Source organism: Oenanthe melanoleuca, chromosome 28 (assembly GCF_029582105.1).
Source record: "Oenanthe melanoleuca isolate GR-GAL-2019-014 chromosome 28, OMel1.0, whole genome shotgun sequence".
NCBI classification, from domain to species: Eukaryota; Metazoa; Chordata; class Aves; order Passeriformes; family Muscicapidae; genus Oenanthe; species Oenanthe melanoleuca.
In genome coordinates, this window is record NC_079361.1 from 4,895,868 (window position 1) to 4,915,843 (window position 19,976).

Here is a 19,976-nt window from a genome sequence, read left to right on the forward strand (position 1 = left end):
GGGCACAGACCCCAAATCCTGACCCCCCTCTCCTGGCAAGGAGCCCCCAAACCCCAAACCCTGCCCTGCCACAGCCCTTCCAACTCCTACCACTCCTTTTTTTTTTTTTTGCTATTTTTTCCTTTTTTTTTTTTTTCTTAAATAGATCTCTCTCTGAAATAAGTTTTTTTTTCTTTTCTCTTTTTTTTAAACACGTGTTTGGACACAAAATAAAGCTTTGGATTTACATGGAAGCTCTTTTCCATGTGACAGAGCCACTTTCCATCCCCACCTCGTGCTTCCCTAGCGTCCTTGCCTTTCCAAAAAAAGGTCCTTGGCTATGAGGGATCCTCGGGGGAGAGCCCCGCTTACGATGGGAAGATTGGAAAACGTTAATATAATATCTCTCTTTTTTTTTTTTGTTTGTTTGTTTTTTGTTTCATTTTTCCTTAAAAAAAAGGGAGAGAAACATCTTTTAAAGAGAAAAATCGGAGGAAAAGTACTAACTAGATTTTGTGACTGTTGTTTTTTCTCTCAGGTGGCTGTTTCGTTGGTTGGGGTTGGTTTGTATCTTTTATATATATATATAATTTTTTTTTTTTTTTTGGTTTAGGAGAGTCCTTGCGCGTTACCCTCATCCGACCCTCCTGCTACATTCAATCCCGGCGCTTCGTTATTGGAATTCTCCTCAAAGTGCTGCTGCTGCTGCTGCTGCTCCTGCTCGCCGCCCTGCGCCGTGTCCTCGCACTCGTGGCTCTCCGCCGCCAGCCCCGCCCCGTCCTCGGCGCTGCCCGTGGGCGTGGGCGGCATCGCCCCCGCCTCCCTGACCCGCGGCTTGCGGCCCCTCCGCGACGGGATCCCGTTGCATCCATCCTTTTTAAGGTGCCTGTGCAGGTGGTCGGAGCGGACGAAAGTCTTGCAGCAGCTGTCGCACTGGTACGGCCGCAGCCCCGTGTGCACCCGCATGTGGTTCTTCAAGTCGTAGTTGTGGGCGAAGGCGGCGCCGCACTGCTGGCACAGGTAGGGCTTCTCCCCCGTGTGCTTCCTCATGTGCACCTTGAGCTTGTCCTGCCTGCACGGAGCACAGCGGGTGTCAGCGTGCGGGGATGGGGAATGGGCGGGGGATGAACGGGGAATGGACGGGGAATGAACAGGGAATGGGAATGGGGATGGGGAATTAACGGGGAATGGATGGGGAATTAAATGAATGAACGGGGATGGATGGGGAATTAACGGGGAATGGGAATGGGGATGGGGAATTAACGGGGAATGGATGGGGAATGGGGATGGGGAATGGACGGGGAATGGGAATGGGAATGGGGATGGGGAATGAACGGGGAATGGATGGGGAATTAACGGGGATGGGGAATGGGGATGGGGAATGAACGGGAATGAACAGGGAATGGGAATGGGGAATTAACGGGGAATGGATGGGGAATTAACGGGGAATGGATGGGGAATTAACGGGGAATGGGAATGGGGATGGGGAATGAATGGGGAATGGATGGGGAATTAACAGGGAATGAATGGGGAATTAACGGGGAATGGGAATGGGGATGGGGAATGAATGGGGAATGGGAATGGCGAATGGAGGATGGGAATGGGGAATAGGGAATGAATGGGGAATAGGGAATAGGGAGTGGGGATGGGGATGGGGAATAGGGAAGAGGGAGTGGGGATGGGAATGGGAATGAATGGGGAATGAATGGGGAGTAGGGAATGGGAATGGGGTAGGAAGGGGTAAGGGGGTGCGGGAATGGGGGTGGTATGGGGGGTGTGGGGATGGGCATTGGGGTTGGGTATCAGGGCAGGGCTGAGTATCAGCTGGAATAGGGCTGGGCAGTGCCTGGTGTGGAGCTGGACATCACCCAGTGATGCATACTCTGTCACATATAGGGTCACACACTGCCCAAAATGGGGTCTGAGCAGGGTTATGGGATCACACATTACTCATATGGGGTTATGGGGTCCCACCCAGCCCAGCCCAGGGCTGGTCACAGCTATGGGGTCACACGGGGCTCCTCTGGGGCCAGCAGGGCCATGTGAGCCGCAGCCATGGCTCCTTCCTGCGGGCAAACGCCAGCCCCGAGCACGTGGCCGGGCACTGGGAGCCCCTCCTGCCCTCCCCAGCCCTGAACCGCCTCCCTCTGCACACAGGACCCCCAAAATCCTGCAGCTCCAGGGAAGGGAGGGAGCCCCAAGGTCACGCCCAGCTGCGGGGGACACGAAAACGAAGCTTGTGCCATTAAACCGTGTCCTTTTATCACCCCCCACTCTCGCTGCTCTTATCGCAGCTGCTGCTGCTCCTCCCCCTGCGACCGCAGAGGAACCAGGAAGCGCCGCGGAGCAAAAATCCCTGAGCGGGGCCGGGCTGGGTCACACCCGACTGGAGCAGCCCAACCCCTCCCGGAGCCCGGATCCCCCCAGAGCCCCGGGGAGCGGGGAATGGGAGCGAAGGAATCCTAAAATCGGGGGGAAAAGGAGCTCAGGGCATGGCTGGAACAGGATGCCAAGGAACAGCTCCCTGACCCTGCCCAGGCTTCAGCAGGAATATTTTGGTTGGAATGTGGTGGGTTAGAAAAGCAGCTTTTTTACAGGTGCCAGGGGATCCTGGGAGACAAGAGGGAGCAAATCCTAATCCCATGGAATGGGAGCAGATCCTAATCCCAGGGAATGGGAGCAGATCCTCATCCCAGGGAATGGGAGCAGGATGGAAAAAGGCTGAGCTGGCACTGCCCCCACCTACTCCCCCTCCCAGTGTAGGATCGCTGCTGGGATCGCTGTGGGATCACTCTGGGATCTCTGTGGGATCACTCCAGGACCTCTGTGGGATCACCTCTGGATCAATCTAGGATCGCTGTTGGGATCTCTGTGGGATCACTCTGGGATCACTCCAGGATTGCTGTGGGATCACTGTGGGATCACTCTAGGATCACTGTTGGCATCACTGTGGGATCTCTGAGATCACTGTGGGGTCACTCCAGGATCTCTGTGGGATCACTGTGGAATCTCTCCGGGATCTCTGTGGGATCCCCCGGCCCCGAGCAGGGAGGTGCCGCGTGGCAGGGCCGGGGGAGCGGGCAGGGAGCGCTGGCACCCTGCCCCTGCCATTATCTGCATTCCTCAGCTCCCCAACGTGGGCTGGGCGCGGCCGGGGCAGGGGCAGGACACGGGCTGGGGCAGGGGCAGGGGCAGGGGGAAGGGGCAGGACACGACCCCAGCCCAGGATCCCACCCGGAGCAGCCCCAGGGGATGGAAACCCCAAAGCAGGAGGGGCCTGGAAGGGCTGAACCGGGCTGGGAATGGGCACAGAGAGAACAGCTGGGAAAGGAATGGGAAGGGAAAGGGGAAAAAGCAGGCAGGGAAGGGAAAGGGAAAGAGAAGGGAAGGGAAAGGGAAGGGAAGGGGAAGGGAAAAGAAAGGGGAGGGAAAGGGAAGAGAGAAGGGAACAGGGAAAAGGAGCAAGAAGGGATAGGGAAAGACAAGGGAGCAGGGAAGGAAGCAGGCCCCAGGCTCAGCAGGGAGCAGGCAGAGAAACAGGCAGGGAAAGAGAAGGAGAAGGGAAAGGGACCAGGGAAAGGGAGAGGAGCAGCCCCAGCCCCACAGTGCCCTCAGCAGGGTCGGGGGGCTCCAGGCTGGGACCCCCACCCAGCCCAGCCCGGGCAGAGGAGTGCACTGCTGTGCACTGCAGTGAACCAGAACAACCCAAACAATGTCTCCTTTCTTTGGTGCTGCCGTGGCACAGGGAGCAGCCCCGATCAGAGCAGGGCAAACGCCCCCGGGAGCTGCACAGGGCTGCCAAGGACACGAGTGGGCTCCAGGCTCCTGCCAAGCCAAGCTGCAGCACCTCAGCTGTGCCTGCAGCCATCCCCAAATCCTGCTTTGGTGCCAGGGGCACACCAGGAGCTGCAGCTCTGCCTCCCCTCCACAGAAACCTCCAGAGGTTCCCAGCAGAGCTCAGCAAGGCAGGACAGAGGGATGGTGGCACTGGCCATGGAGCCAGGCCCCTTGAGACAGCTCAGGTGTCACACCCCAAACTCATCTCCCTGGAAAACTCTGGCCTCCAGCCCCAACTCGCCTGTTAGGATGGAAATGAGTGGAGCAGAGAGATAAAATCACCCAGGACCAGACTTGTGCTGGCTCCTGGGGTGAGGGGAAGCCAGGTTTGTGTGCAGCCCCCCAATTTGTGCACAGCCCTGGGTTTGTGCACAGCCCTGGCTTTCTGTGCAGCTCCCCAGTTTGTGTGCAGCCCCCCGGTTTGTGCACAGCTCCCAGGTTCCACTGCAGCCACTGGGTTTGTGTGCAGCTCCTAGATTTCTCTGCATCCCCTGGGTTTGTGCACAGGCCCCAGGTTTCTCTGCATCCCCAGGTTTCTCTGCAACCCCTGGGTTTGTGCACAGGCCCCAGGTTTCTCTGCATCCCCAGGTTCCTCTGCAGCCCCATGTTCCTCTGCAGCCCCAGGTTTCTCTGCATCCCCTGGGTCTGTGCACAGCCCCTGGGTTCCTCTGCAGCCCCAGGCTCCCTGCAGCCCGTACCTGGTGAACCGCACGTTGCAGATGTTGCACTCGTAGGGCTTCTCCCCAGTGTGGGTGCGGATGTGGCGCGGCAGCTTCCCGGCGCCCTGGATCACCTTCTCGCAGATGGGGCACTTCTGGAATGCTTTCGCCCTGATCTTCTTCTCCACCTTCTGGGACCAGGACGGGTACACGTCGCCCTCGCTGGAACTGCCGAAATATTTCAAGTAATAATCCATGACCCCGTCCTCGTCCTTGCGGTCGTCGTCGCCGAGCTGCTGCCGCCCCACCGAGTTGATCATCTGCTGCAGCAGGGCGCTGGCGGCCAGGTCATCCACCTCCCTGCCGTCATCCTCCGTCTCCGTGCCCGTGGGGATGAAGCTGGGCGAGTCCCCGGCTTCCTGCGGCTCCAGGGGGCCCCTGGGGGTGCCCCCCTCCTCCTCTCCCGGGGTGGCCAAGCCGCGGCTGCTGTAATGTCCGTTCTGGGAGGGGGAGAACATCCCGGCGCTGGCCGGCTCCTCGTCCTCGCGCTCCAGCCACATGGCCGGGTTGCTGTCGGGGTCACAGTCACTTGCCTTTGGTCTTTCTGTTGGGGTGGCTTGCGAGTAGAAGTCCAGGCCGTTGCAGTTGGACTCCTCCTCCTCCTCCTGGCCTCGGAAGTTCAGTCTCTGAAGGTCTCTCAACTCTGGGTTGGTCCACGGAAAGCTGCCTTGGTGGCCGTTCACGGGGTTGCTCTGGAAGAACTCCAGGTACTCTTTAGCTCTGAGATGGTTCCTCTGATCAATTTGATCTACTGTATCCATCTGGTCATTTTTGGCCAGAATCTTCCTCTCCAGGAGATCCGTGCAGACATCCCTGACGGCCGGGATCTCCAGCAGCGTGGCGGCGTTGAGGATGTCGTTGACGTTGGAAGTGCTGACGGTGAGGGTGGCGGTGTAGGCGAACTCCAGCAGCGCCGACAGCGCGTCCGCACTCACAAAGTCAATCTCGTACACGTTCTGCTGGTCCACCACTAACCCTGAGGTGAAGAGCTTCTTGAAGTACTGGCTGCACGCCGCCAGGACGGAGCGGTGGGTGGGGAACTCCTGGCCTTCCACCAGGATGACCACGTCGCACAGCAGCCCGTTGTTCCTCTGCTCGTTCAGGCTGCTGAGGATGTCGCTGCTGTGATCCGGGAACGGGATCCCTATGGGGCCGTCCACGCCACCCGCCATCTTCCAGGCTAAAGGCTGTGGGGAGCGAGGGGGAGGCCGTGAGTCACAGCTGGGAGACATCAGGAGAATCCCCAGATTCCTGAGGGACGCACCCGGCGCGGCCCCTGCGCCTCTCCCGTCCTTACCTGGCGAGGAGCAGGAGGAGGAGCAGAGCCCAGGTGCTCTCAGGTGAGAACAGCTGAATGAGCACGGATCTGGGCCAGAGCAGCAAGGCTTGGCAGGGAGCTGGCAGCACCCAGCCAGGCAGCACCTGGAGCGGGCACAGCCGTGCCCAGGCGGGGCTGGGGCAGCCTGAGCCCCCCAGTGCATCCCAGTGCCATTCCCAATCCTACTGGGAAGGGCCCCAGCTCACTGGGAGCAGCACAGTGATGAACACCATCCCCATCAGCCAGAACACCTGGGGGATCAGGCAGGGAATGAACACCATCCCCATCAGCCAGAGCACCTGGGGGATCAGGCAGGGAATGAACACCATCCCCATCAGCCAGAACACCTGGGGGATCAGGCAGGGATGTCCTTGGGAAGGGCAGGGAGAGAGAGGGGAGCCCCAGCTGCTGCTGCAGGTGTTGGGCAGAGCAGAGCTGAGCCCTGGAAGCCCAGAGGAAAGGACACCAGGATCACCAAGTGCCAGCACCAGGCCTGGATCTTGGACAGGCTCCAGCAGCAGCAGCTCTTCCCAACACTAAGGGGTGGTTTGGGACAAGATAAATAAATAAAGTCACTCCTGACAGATCCACTTGACTCCAAAGGCTGGAAAAACCCAGAAGGAACCAGCAGCCCCAGGTGGGAAAGGCCTGGTTTCTGAGGTACCACTGTGAGCCTGAACAGCCCCTAATCCTCCCACCATCCCAGTCTTCTGATCCCAAAAATTAGGAATAAATTTCCCTCCTGTCCATCTCAAGCAGCAAATCCACACTCCTTGAAGCTTTACTGGAAAATCAAATAATTCCTGTCACCCCAAGTACTGGGATCAGCAGGAGCCAAGAAATCCACACACAAATCAGTGCACAAACCACCCTGGCATGAGGCTGGAGTATCCAAGGTCCTGATTTCCAGATGGGGAAACTGAGGCACGGAGGGACGTGGGGGGATGGATGGATGAGTCAGGATGGATCCAGGACAGGAATAATTATCCAGGAAACAACTCCCAGCCCTGGGTCCCAGCACGGAGCAGGAGCCCAGGTTGCACAACTCCAGCTTCCCCCACCCACCCCTGGCCTCCTCAGTAGTTTTCCATATTTACTTCTTTTTGAAAAGTTTTGTTAAGCCCAGAAAATAAGTTTAACTTTGGCACCTTCCTGTTTCATACAGAGAACAGGCAGGGGAAGGCAGGTCTGAGGCTGTGGAAAAATGATCTGGAGCAAATCCCTGGATAATCAAGAGCAGGAGGACAGCAGCTCCCAGCAGGAATGGGATGGGGTGAGCAGCAGGGAGGATCCAGGGGAGCTGGAGGTGCAGGGCAGGCACCACACACCAAAGCCAGGTGGATTCCTGACACACCTGGCACTGACTCCAGAGCTGCCTGCTGAGCTCCAGGCTTTGACCTTGAAGCCCCAAGTTCAGGGGTTTTTACCTCAGGGCTGTTTGGTGGCACCACTCTGCACTCAGCCCTGGTTTCAGGTGTGACCTTGGGCAAGGTCAGCCCATGGCAGCACCCCCAGGGACCCCTGAGCTGGGATTCCAGGGACCCTGAGCTGGGATTCCAGGGATCCCCTGATTTGGGATTCCAGGGACCCTGAGCTGGGACTCGAGGGACCCTGAGCTGGGATTCCAGGGACCCCCTGAGCTGGGACTCCAGGGACCCCCTGATTTGGGATTCCAGGGATCCCTGAGCTGGGACTCCAGGGATCCCCTGAGCTGGGATTCCAGGGACCCCTGAGCTGGGACTCCAGGGATCCCCTGAGCTGGGATTCCAGGGATCCCCTGAGCTGGGATTCCAGGGATCCCTGAGCTGGGACTCCAGGGATCCCCTGATTTGGGATTCCAGGGATCCCCTGATTTGGGATTCCAGGGATCCCCTGATTTGGGATTCCAGGGAGGCTTTGCTGCCTCACTTGTCCCATTCCCACTGGGAGCTCCCCAAAACCTCCTGACCACACACAGGATCCCACATCCCTGCCCACCCCAAAACCAGCACTGGAGCTTCCCCCTCTCCTCCCTCTCTACAAGAGATGCTCTCAAACCTTCTTCTCCCCAGAGCAGCGAATCTGAGCTGTGAGCAGCATTTGGGAGCTCTGGGCAGGGATCCTGGGGGTCCCAGGCAGGGTGGGATAATCATCCCAGCACGTGGGAATGGCTGCAGGGCCAGGAGGCTGCCAAGGACCAGCCTGGAGCCTGCTCCAAGTCGGCCACCCCGCACACAACACGGCCTTTGTGTCCCAGGGCCACCAGGGATGGCAGGGGGGCAAAGGGGCTCCCCCAGGAATGGTTCAGGGTCCAGCCACAGCCAGAGATTGAGTCCTTAAAGCATCACCCCCATTCCCTTTCCAGCTTAGGAAACACCAATGGGAAATGGAGAGTTCCCAAGGACGGGTTTAGGGTTTTGGGTGACTCAAAAGAAGTTCCAAGCACCCCAACTCCACTTCCTGCTCATGGTAACAGGGCTCAAGGAACAGGCAAAATCCACTTGGGAATGTCCTGAAGCCAGGTGACAAGTGACAGAAGTTGTTGGCACAAGCACAGCCCCTGAATGGGCCACCAAGGGGGAGCTGTGACTCCTGACCTGGATTTCCCAGCAGCTCCATCCCCCTGCCTGCCCAGCTCTCCCTGCCCCAGCCTCAGGCTCAGAGGTGCCACATTTCACCCCAAAAGTGGCTGTGGGGGAGAAGTTTGGGAATGGCTCTCACAGACACCTGAGGGGGAAGCACTGAGGTGAAGGACAGAGGGGCTGGAGCAGCAGCAGAGCCCTCTGGTGATTTAGGAACATCACTGAGAGCCCTGTGCAGCCCAACCCTGCTCTCAGTGCTCCCAAAACCCCAACACAGCTCCACAAGTCAGCCTGGGACACACAGGGAGCCCAGGCAGGGAGAAAAAAAAAAAAAAAAAAAAAAAAAAAGGTTATTTTTGGGTGGTGAATGGGAGTGAGGGAAGCTCTGCACCTCCCTGAGCTGGTGTTCCACATCCAGCTGAGTCCTGAGCTCCTCAGTGCTGAAATGGAATTCCTGAGGCTGGAAAAGCCCTCCAGGATCACCAGCTGTGCCATTTTATTTATTTATTTGTTTTAAATTCAATTTCTTACCTCTCTCCTCCTCCCAGACCCCCCCAGCACCCAGAGCTCACTGAAACCCCTGAGCTTGTGCTTCCCTCAGCAGGATGTCACCCAATCCCTCTCCTCCAGGAGCTCTGGAATTTGACATTTACATTCAAATGAGACGACCACATCAAGATGGGATCACGACCAAAAGTGCTGACAAACACCTCTTTAATTACCAGTTTTCCACAGAACCTCAGTGGGTTGGTTTGTTGGGGTTTTTTTTTGTTTTGTTTTTTTTCCTTTTCCCTTTGCTTCTTTGCCTTAAAATTCAGAGGAACTGAGCAGTTGGGGGAGGGCTCAGGAATTACCAGGTGGAAAAGCTCAGTCACACCTGGGGCATGGGAACAGCCAATGTTCCCTGGGTGCTCTAACCCAGAAAAGATCCCAAAACTCCCTCCAGAGGCAGAGGTGCCACCCTCTGCAGCACAGGTGAGAACTTGGGCAGCACCTGCAGGGAGGGAGAAGCAGCATCAGGCTGGCCATGGACAGAAGGGACCAGGGGATTCTGCATGCACAGAACATGTGGGGTCTGCAGGATGGAGTGACAGGGTGAGAGGGAATGGATTCAAACCGACAGGTGAGTGGGATATTGGGAAGGAATTCCCAGAGCAGCTGAGGCTGCCCCTGGATCCCTGGAAGTGTCCAAGGCCAGGCTGGAGCAGCCTGGGACACTGGAGGATGTCTCCAACCATGGCAGGAATATTTAAAGTCCATCCCAACCACTCCAGAATTTGGGATACTCAGCCTCTTGCTCAAGGTGTCCAAGGATCCCAAGTTTCTCTGGGATTTCTTGGAGCAAACTCACATGACTGAGCCAGGGCAGCCTCAGCAGCAGCACCAGGGAAGAATTATTAAAATAATAATTTTTTATAAAAAAAAATTGTATAAATTTTTTATACACCCAGTGGTGGCTGCCCAAGGCCCAAACATGATCCCAGCTGGAGAAAAAAACTTCAAACCCCACAAGTCCTCACCTCTTCATATTTAGGGAGAGACCCAAATATCCTCAATGCCAGCCCCCCATCCTTCTCCAGGGGGACACCCCTGCACAGCAGCAGCTTTGGGGAAGGGCAGCTCTGGGGCCGTGGGGAGCAGGAGCAGGGCCTGGGCTGACACCAGCACGGGACAGGCCCCAGCAGGTCCCCATCCCTCCCCCTCTGCCCAGATCCACCCAAAACTGGGGACACACACCTGGCAGCAGCAGGGAGGGAAGTCACAGCTGCAGCCACCCCACAGAGCCATGGAAACCCAACTGCTCCCCACAGGGAATGAGCTGCCAGTGCTTTGGGCCAAACTGCCCCAGTTATTTGGACTGAAGAACTGCTGGGTGCTCCTGAGGGGAAGACTGCAGATCAACAGAAGGAGAAATCAAGATTTAAAAAAACAAAAAAAAACAAAAAAAACCCAACACCCTCAGCATGCTTTTATTTTAAATAAAACTGCACTTTCAATGATGCAGTGGGAAGAAATCTTTGGTCTTGAGAAGCCATCAATGGCAGAGAGTGAATTCCAGCTTTCTTCTGTCCTGACTGATCCCATCTGGGTAACATGACCAAGATCATGCAGCTCTTGAAGGGAAGAGACAGGAGCAGCAGCAGCTCCCTGAAATATCTGTGGGCTGCTCTGGACAATCTGGCTCTGTTCTCCAGCAGCCCCTCCAGCCCCAGCCCAGCCCTCAACAGGGAGCAGCGACCACAGCTCTGGATTTGGGATGTGAGGAATGAGGAATGAGACTGAAGCACACAGGGAGGGCTCAGCTGGTTCCCAGAGAGGCTCCAGGTCCCACCCCTGAGCAAACCCTGCTCCAGGGATGTTCTGGTCCTGCCAAAGGTCAGAGCATCCCATCTCCTGCAGGTCCAGGATGCTGGAATGCTGCTGCAAGGACTCTGGAGCCCAAAGGGGCTCCAAGAGAGATGGGAGGGACTTTGGATTCAAACTGAGAGGTTTAGATGGGATATTGGGAAGGAATTCTTCCCTGTGAGGGTGGAGAGAATGGAATTCCCAGAGAAGCTGTGGAATTACCCAAGGTCAGGTTGGATGGGGTTGGAGCAGCCTTGAACAGTGGGAGGTGTCCCTGCCCATGGCACTGGCTGAGCTGAAAGGTCCCACTCTGTGATGAGTCAAAGTCTCAAACCCAAGGTGAAGTGCAACAACACCTGAGATGTTCTGGCAGCTCCAGCAGCTCCCCCTGGCTCTGCTGGCCATGCCCCACCTGCCAGGGAGGTTTTTTTCCCTCTCCCTGCTCTGGGAAGATGTGCCTGGGCAGCACAGGGAGCTCCAGCACAGCCACCCCCCTCCTACAGCCCCTGCACACCTCCCAGGGAAGGAAATCTGCCCCAAGCCCTGCAGGTCTGGGGCACAGACCCACACCCCTGACACCCCAGAATCTCAGGCTGCTGTGGGCTGGGAGGGATATTGAAGTTTGTCACCTTCCATCCCATGGGCAGGGACGTTTCCCACTGTCCCAGCGGCTCCAGCCTGGCCCTGGACACTCCCAGGGATCCAGGGGCAGCCTCAGCTGCTCTGGGAATTCCATCCCAGCCTCTCTCAAAGAGGAATTCCTTCCCAAATCCCATCTCACCCTCATCTTGAAGCCATTCCCCCTTGCCCTGGCACTCCAGGCCCTTGTGAAGATCCCAAGCTCCCCATGAGCCATTAGTGAAGCACCTGAAGCCCTGCAGGATCCCTCAGGACACACCAGGATTTGACAGCACAGAGGCTCAGGCAGGAAAGGAGAATCCCACATCCTGCAGCTGCTGCCAAGGGAACTCTGGCAGGAAAAGCAACTCCCACTGAAATGTGGATGGGGGGATCTGAACATCCCTCAGACCCTCCATGAGCACTCCAGGAACTTTAATGGAATAAAGATCCACTAAAGAGGAGCCATGGGGGGAACACCCAGCTCGGGCTGGGGGTCTGGGATTCCTCATCCCCAACAGGAATTGTTGGGAATGCTGCTGTGGAGCCACCAGGAAAAAGGGGCTTGTTCCCCTTGCTTTTCCCAAACTGCCTGAATTCCAGTGGTTTCCACGTGCTGGCCCAGACCAGGCTGGAGATTCCAGCTGTGGAATTGTCCCAGTGGGAGGACAAGTGACACCAAGGAACAGAAGAGCTCACTCCAACTCATCCCCAAGGCCTGGGAAGGATTCTGCATCTCCCAGAAAACCCCACAGTGTTCCCACAGACACTGGGACTCACTGCCCAGGCTGAGGGATGACCCAGTGTCCATCCCACAGCTCCCTGGGATGGAACTGGGATGGGATTTCCTAGCAGGGAAACTCCAGTTTCCAGCTGTGGCCAAAGGCAGGACATGGACAGTTGTCACTGGGGCTGCTCTGGAGAGTCCCAAATCTGCAGCTGAGGCACTGGAGCCTCCCTGAGCTGCCACCCTCAGCCCTGACAGCACCAAACTCTCATGTTGCAAGGTGAGCCTGAACTGGTTCCTCCACCCAGCCCTCCTTGCCAATTTTCTCCTTTGTCATCAGAGGCCGGATTTAATCTGGCAGGAATGTGCCTTGGTGTGAGCCTGGGAGTCTCCCACCCCAGCTCTGGGTGTGAGGGGTTATTCTGGGGTGAGAACCCCCTCCATCCCCAGCACTGCCACTCTGCCTCACCACAGGAGTCAATGGCACAAACTCTGTGCTGGGATTGTCCCCAACAGCTCCCAGGAATTTCCCTGCACTGAGACAAAACAAACCTCAAACTGCTGAGAGCTGCTCTGAGACCCTCAGTCCCTGCTCCAAACCCAGCTCTGCTCCAGCTTCCCTCAGTCCTCAGGCTGAGTCTGAGCTCAGCCCAGCACCCAGGACAGCCCATGGGAACTCCCTGTGCTGCTGCTCAAACCCTTTTCTGAGCCCAAATGTGCCCACACTGCTCAGTCCTGGCCCTCCACGTGGCTCCTGGGGAAAGCTCCCTCATTTTGGGAGATTCTGGACAACACCAGGCCATGCCTGAGCCAGCCACAGTTCTCCAAAATACTTTAAAAAGTCTCAGGAGTTACAGGGGAAAAGGAGAAACTGCAGAAGGACGAGGCTGTGAGTGCTGCAGGAGCAGCTCGCTCCCTGGAGGGTTTTTCCCAACCTGGAGCACTGGGATCCAGGCAGGAATAAGCAGCTGCTATTCCAAAAAGGCAACGTGGGGCCTCTCAGCCAAGGGAGCAACTGAGGACTGGAAGGTTTAACCCCCAGCAGGTCATGCTGGGACACCCCCTCCCCTTCAGACACCAAAGCCTGTCCCCACCCCAGCCAAAATCCCCCAAACCACTCCAGTGTTTCCTTGAGAAAACCCATCCCCTCTGCCCCTTCACCCCACACTCCCTCTCCTGTCACAGCTCCCGTGGCCTCCTGAACTGAGACCCACAGAAACTGCTCAGATCCCAAATCCCCCATTCCCACGGGTCCCAGACAGCATTTACCTTTTCCTTCATCCCACATTCCTGCTCCCATCACATCTCTCCTGACTCCAAACAGCCCCAAGAGCTGCTCAAACCCCAAATCCCCCCATTCCTGTGCTCCAGGAACCCCAAAGTCCTGTCACAGGATTCCCTCTGCACCCCCATGTCCCCCCTGCCACTCCTGACATTCCCTGCCCCAGGCTCTGGCATTAATTTAATGGCCTCAAATGACACCTCACAGACCTGCTGCTCTTTTCCACACGGGGAAAGGGGAGGGAAAAAAAAAGAAGGAAAAATAAAAAACGAAATTTAAAAAAAAAAGGGAAATAAATGAAGTGGAGTTTGGTGAGAGAGCAGGGCAGGGTAGCCCCTTATGTAATTCCAGTTTGTGGATTAACAGACAGCTCCTCCTGCCATTCCCAGCTCTGGTGATGACGAGCAAAAGCGAATCCCCGGAGCCAGGGGGGCTCCAGCCCTGGCAAGGCTCTGCTGCCACCCAGCTCCTTCCCCTGTGCCCTGCTGGGAGCACTGGGATGCAAAGGAGGGAGGGAACACTGGGCTCTGCCTGTTGGGGCAGGAGCAACTGCACAGCACCAACCTGTAGCTACAAGTCCAGCTCCAGCAAACACCAAAAAAAAAAAAAAAAAGACATTTACTTGCTGGTGTCCCAGTGGGAAATAAGGAGGTGCACAAACCAGGAAGGAAATGGGTGCAGGAGTGAAGGGTGGGGAGGAAGGAGTTAAAACTCAGAGGTTTTAATGCTGGGAGCATCTTCTGTTGTGAGAAACGCCAGGCAATGGGGACAGGGTGAGGAGAGGGTCACAGCTGAAGGGCACAGGGCTGGGAAAGAGAGCAGCAGGATGCCAAGGGTGGGCATGGTCACAGCTCCAGGTGGGCACAGGGCTGGGAAAGAGAGCAGCAGGATGCCAAGGGTGGACACAGTCACAGCTCCAGGTGGGCACAGGGCTGGGAAAGAGAGCAGCAGGATGCCAAGGGTGGGCATGGTCACGGCTCCAGGTGGGCACAGGGCAGGGAGAAGGGGCACAAGGATGCCCAGGAGGACACGGTCACAGCTCCAGGTGGGCACAGGGCAGGGAGAAGGGGCACAAGGATGCCCAGGAGGACACGGTCACAGCTCCAGGTGGGCACGGGGCAGGGAGAAGGGGCACAAGGATGCCGAGGCTGGCAGGGAGGGCACGGCCCGCAGGGAGGGAGGGCCAGCAGCGCTCCAGGGGCCGGGCCAGCCCTCGCTGCCGACGCTCCGGCCGTGGATTCCTGCCGGGCTGGGAGCAGCCGCTGACTGCCGGGGATCTGCGGCTCATCCCACCAACGTGCCCTTGGCTCCCACCTGCAGCCCCGGGGCAGCTCGCACCCGTTTCCAGTTTCTCGCACCTTGTCGCATTAAGCCGAGCTCTATAGTTCCCTTCCACCTGCAGCTGCTGCGGGACGATCCCAAATCTCCCGAATCGCTCGGGGGCTCGGGGGGGAAGGAGCCCCAGCGATTCCAGGCGGGGAAGCCGCGTCCCGGCTCTGCCACCGGAGCCACGGGAAACTGAAACTGAGCGCGGGGAAGGCGATACGGGCAGGGGGCTGGGCGAGGAACAATCGGCCCCGGCCACCGGCACAGGATCCCAGCCCTGCCTGACCTCGTTTACTCCCGCTGATGTCCTGCCAGAGCTCCTCTGTGCTGCAGGCACAGGTACCGGCACCAGTTTGGATCAAAAAACCAGTTTGGGTTGGGGATAAACGCTTCTCTTAGCCCAGACACTGCCTATCTTCCTCCCCTTCCCTGAGTTCTGCTCGTCAAAAAGATTTTTAATTACAGACTGGCACCGGTCTGCTCGAATTTGAGGTTAAGGCTGGTTGAGAGCGGAGTTAAAGCAACTGTTTATTGCCTGGGCTAGGGGAGATAACGAGCCGGGTTCTAATTGTTCGCCACACAAGCTCATCTTCCAAAAAACTCAGCATCCCCAGACGGGGAGAAAACCCTCGAGTGTCAGTTTGAATCGAGATTAAACCACAGTTCTCAAGCATTTAGACTCAGTCTCAAACGCAGACCTGGGATTTCAGAGTTTTTAGGTGGGACGTGATCCTGCAGTCAAAGCCCAGCATTGGATCCCAAAATAAGGTTTTGAAGGGAGACAGGAGCACCCAAACCACCACAGAGCCTCGATGGCAGCATAAATTTCACCCCTCATTTGCGTCCCGTGCCCACATCCAAATTCCCACGCTGGGAGAACAACTGGAATTTTGAATTCTGCTTCCAAAAGTCACCAAACACGAAGGGAACCCTCACCGTGCCAAATTAATTCCACCCAGCTCCTCCACAGAGCAAAGCCCCTCACAAACCACAGCTGAAGATCTCCACCAGACCCACGGCCACGAGATGAAATACAAGTGAAAAACGATTAATAATTAAAAAAAAAAAAAAAAAAAAAAAAAAGGCAGAGGAAGAGTTGCAGAGCAGCAAAGTGAAGAACAACTTTCATTCACCACCACATTTATTAAGAGCTCCTGCCTTGCAAAACCCTCACTGGAGTTACTGAAGCAATTAAGGCTTGGTGGAAAAATCCCACCATCTCACCCGTGTTTGGGTTGTGCCTCTTCACTCCCTCTTTCACCAGAACAAGCCTAAACAGGGGCCAGAATGAATATTAAACAAGAAAGGCTCCTCTCTAATAAACTCCTCAGTTTCTCTCGGTCTCTTTTATTTTTTTTTTAAAGTAGCTGAAATCCAACAACTCCAGCAAAACCATCAGAATTAAAGCCAGCCCGGCTCTTCCTGCTCAGCCTCCAGAAGAGCCCACACGCTGCAATTTCCAACCAGGACTGGCAGAACCCTTGAGAAATCACACAATTCCTTGAAAAATACAACCAGCAAGCACCCCAAACACTTTTGGAAAGCGCCAGGATGACCTTTTAGCTCCGTTGCTACGCTGAGCACAACTTCAACCCTCATTAGGTTGTAAATTCTTCCAGGCAGAACCTTTCTCTCCCCATGTCCATAAAATAGTTATTATATAAGTTATGGTTTCGATAGGCAGGACAAGGAACAGCCCCGGCTGCTCTCGAGCTGGGACCGGCAGCGAACTCTTACCAAGAGTCCTTGAGGCCAAAGAAACTTTGGCTGCCCAAAGCCGCCCTGCCCTGCAGCCGAGGGTCTGCAGGAGCTGGAACACCGAGAGCCAGGCAGGGCCGGGCAGTCACGTCCGAGGGGTTGTACAACAGGAACTGTTGCTTTCGACACAGCAGCGCTGGGATTCACACGTTTTCTGCTGGTGCTGCCCGAGTCTCAGGGCTTTCCATGGAATCATGGAATAACCTCAGCTGGAAGGGACCCGCAGGGATCACCCAGCACGGCTCCCCAACCCCAATAATCCCACCGTGGCAGCCTTGTCCAGGTGCTCCTGGAGCTCTGGCAGCCTTGGGGCCAGGACCATTCCCTGGGGAATTTCTCCAGTTCAAAAAGAACCTTTTCCTGATATCCAACCTCAACCTCTCCCGACACAGCTTCACAAACCAACTTTTCCCACACTCCTGGAACGAGGAGCCCTTTCCCTGGCAGTGCCCGCGGTGTGTCCGTGACTTTGTCCCGCTCAAGGGGAGCGGGGCAGGCACCTCCGGCTGTGTCACGGCACTTTCGGGCACCTGACCCGATCCCCGCGCCGGGGATGATGACGAGCAGGCTCTGCCGGGTCCCTGGGCACGCAGGGAATGTTTTTGGCAGGACCAAGGGATGCTGCCCCTCAGGCCGAGCTCGCTGCTGCGCAGTCCCGCGGGGGGGAGAGGCTTATCCCGCCGGGCTCCTCCGGGCAGCAGCGCCCCAGCCCCGCGGGGGGATTATCACCGCGGCCCCCCCTGCCCGCAGCCGGCCGGGGGGAGATAAGGGACGGCCAAAGGGGGGTAAAAACAAGCCGGGCCGCGCAGGGCCGCAGCGGGGCGGGCAGGGCCGGGCCCGCGCCCCCCGGCCCGCAACGACCTTGGGGTGCGCGGGGACGGCGCGGCCCGACGCCCCCGCACGGGGCGGCCCCGGGGGACCCCACCCATGACCGGCCTCCCCCCGCCGCCGGCCCGGGCCGCCCCCCCCGCGGGGCCCACAGGGAGCCTTGGCCGGGCGCCACGACCCCACCCCTTCCCCCGGGCGGGCGCCGCAATGGAGGCCGGGGGGAGGCGGGGGCGGGGGGCGCTGGGGGGAGGAAGGGGGGGTGAGGTGTCGGTGGCGGCCCCGCGGTGGCGGAGGGGCGGGCGGGGGTGGCGGCGGTGCCCGGAGCGGGCGGGGGTCGCGGGGCCGGGCTGAGGGGGGCGCGCAGGCCCCGCCGCGCCCGTCCCCGGCCACCCCGCGCGGCGCCCGCCATTGGGCCGGGCGGCGGCGGGCGGGGCGGGCGCGCGGGGCGGAGGGCGCGCCCCGATTGGCCCCGCCCGCTGCCCATCAACACGCCTCCCGCTCGCCGAGCGCGCAGGGGGCGATGGGAAGCGTAGTCCGCGCGCCCACCGGCACCTGCGGCGCGGCACCGCCGGGGGACTACAGCTCCCAGCAACCCCCGCGCCGCGCTCCCCCCCACTCCTCCCCGCTCCCAACCCTTCCCCCCCCCCCCCTCCGCGACCCCCCCAGCACGGCCCGGCCAAGTACAACGTATACGGAGGGGGGGGCGGAGGGGGGGGCAGCCCCCACCCCCCCCCACAACGGACCCAACCGACCCCTCCCCACCCCCCCACTCCCCCCCACTACCCCCGGGGAGAGGAGGGGGGGGGGAGGGTCAGGCCTGAACCGCCCCCCCCCCCCATGCGCGACCCCCTCCTCCCCCGTTCCGCGCCCACCCCTCAGTTCCGTACCGGGCGGGGGCCGAGCGGTCCGGGCGAGCGGAGCGGGCCGCGCCGTGCCGAGGCGGGCGGGCCGGGCCGTGCGGGCGGGCGGAGCAGGCTCTGGCCGCCCCGCGGGAGCTGCTCGCCGAGGCCCGTATGCGGCTCCTTCCTGCTCCGGCCGGGGCCGCCCCGCTCTTAAAGGGGCCGCGCGCCGCCCCCCCCCGCCCGCCGCCCCCCCCGCGGGGCGCAGCCGCCTCCGGCCGGGGGGGGGCGCAGCGCGGAGCGGCCGCGGGGGGGACGGGGGGGTTCGGGGGCGCCGCGTGCGGGGCAGCCCCGCGGAGGGACCCCGCGGACCCCCCCCGGCCCCGCGCGGAGTGGGACGGTCCGCGCCCCCCCCCCCCCCCGACATACAGCCCCCGCGTGACAGCGCGAGACGGAGCCACGCGTGTCACACGGTGTCACCTCCCCCTGCCCGGAGTGTCACACACACACAGACCCCAGACCCACGAGTGTCACACGGTGTCACCTGCCCCCCCGGGAATATTACACACACAGAGACCCCAGACCCACGCGTGTCACACGGTGTCACCTCTTACTCGGATGTCACAGAGACCCCAGACCCACTCATGTCACATCATGGGGCACCTCCCACTGCCTGGCACAGGACCCCAGACCCACTCGTGTCCCCACCCGCCGCCTCTTTGAGCTCCTTTGTGTCACCCCACACACGTGTCACACCACGGGCACCTCCGTGCTCCTCAAACCCACCCGTGTCACCCCTCGTGTCACCTCCCTCGGGCACTCTGGGTCATCCCCTTGATGTCCCTCACTCCCTGCACCCCCAAACCCACTCGTGTCACCTCTCCGGGCTCCTCTGTGTCACCCCCACGTGTCCCCAAACCCCACAGGACACCTCCCTGTCCCCCCACGGGTCACCCCACCCTGGTGTCACCTCCCCACGCCCCCAGACCCACTCGTGTCACCCCACAGAGGTGCCTCCCTCCCTTTCCAGGTCACCTCCCCGGGTCCCCACGCGCCACCTCGCGTGTCCCCAGTGTCCCCCCGGCCCGTCCCCGCCATCCCCCCGCCCGGGCTCCCCGGGAAGGGGACACGGAGCCCAAGGTCACGGTGGGCTGGCAGCCAGCCTGGCAAGGACGGGACGAGCCCGGGCTGGGCCTGCGGGGGGGGGACACGGGGACACTCGGGGACACAAACGCGGTGTCCCCACGCGGGCGGGGCTGTGACACCCCCCGGCCCCGCAATTCCAGCGCCTTTCCCGGCCCCACCCGCACGGGAAAGCGGCTGCGGGGGGAGATTTTGGGGTGGGTTTGGAATTAATGATCACTGAGGGGTGGGGGGGTTAATTAATTAAAGGAAGAGAAAGCGAGGAAAGCAAAGCTTTGATCAAAACTCCCCAGGCTCGGGGGGTTCCGCTCCACGCTGGGATTTCCCTTTTTCCCCTTTTTTTGCCTTAAATAACCCCGGCTCAGCTCCTGGCCCGCCCCCCGCCCCCCTTCTGGGGCGGTTTTAGGGGGTTTTGGGTCATTAACCCCATTGAGCAGGTGGGGAAACTGAGGCAGGGCGGGCTGGGGGAGGGGATTGGGGTTTTGGGGTGGGGTTTGGGCTGGGGGGGCCCGTCCCTGCCCTGCCCCAGCTCCCGGCTGCTTTCGCTTTCCCCCGGCACGCCCGGGGCACGCCCAGGGTGCCCCCCCAAAATAGGAACCCCCAGAGTGTCCCCCCTGCACTGGGAGCCCCCCAAAATCAGCTGTAAAATCCTCCTCACTGTGAGGCTGGGTGGGGGGAGGACCCCAAACCCCCCC

General features: G+C 59.3%; 1 protein-coding gene across 1 annotated transcript; it reads right to left on the reverse strand.

The window, feature by feature from the left end:
* Nucleotides 1-237: 237 nt before the first annotated feature.
* On the reverse strand, nucleotides 238-18,332 carry ZBTB7A (zinc finger and BTB domain containing 7A). Its single transcript, XM_056512577.1, has 3 exons — nucleotides 18,187-18,332; nucleotides 4,515-5,722; nucleotides 238-1,051 (listed from the first exon to the last, which is right to left on the reverse strand). Exons 2-3 carry the CDS (start codon nucleotides 5,705-5,707, stop codon nucleotides 589-591), a joined length of 1,656 nt encoding a protein of 551 aa, XP_056368552.1. The 5' UTR covers nucleotides 5,708-5,722; nucleotides 18,187-18,332; the 3' UTR covers nucleotides 238-588.
* Between the last annotated feature and the right edge of the window lie 1,644 nt (nucleotides 18,333-19,976).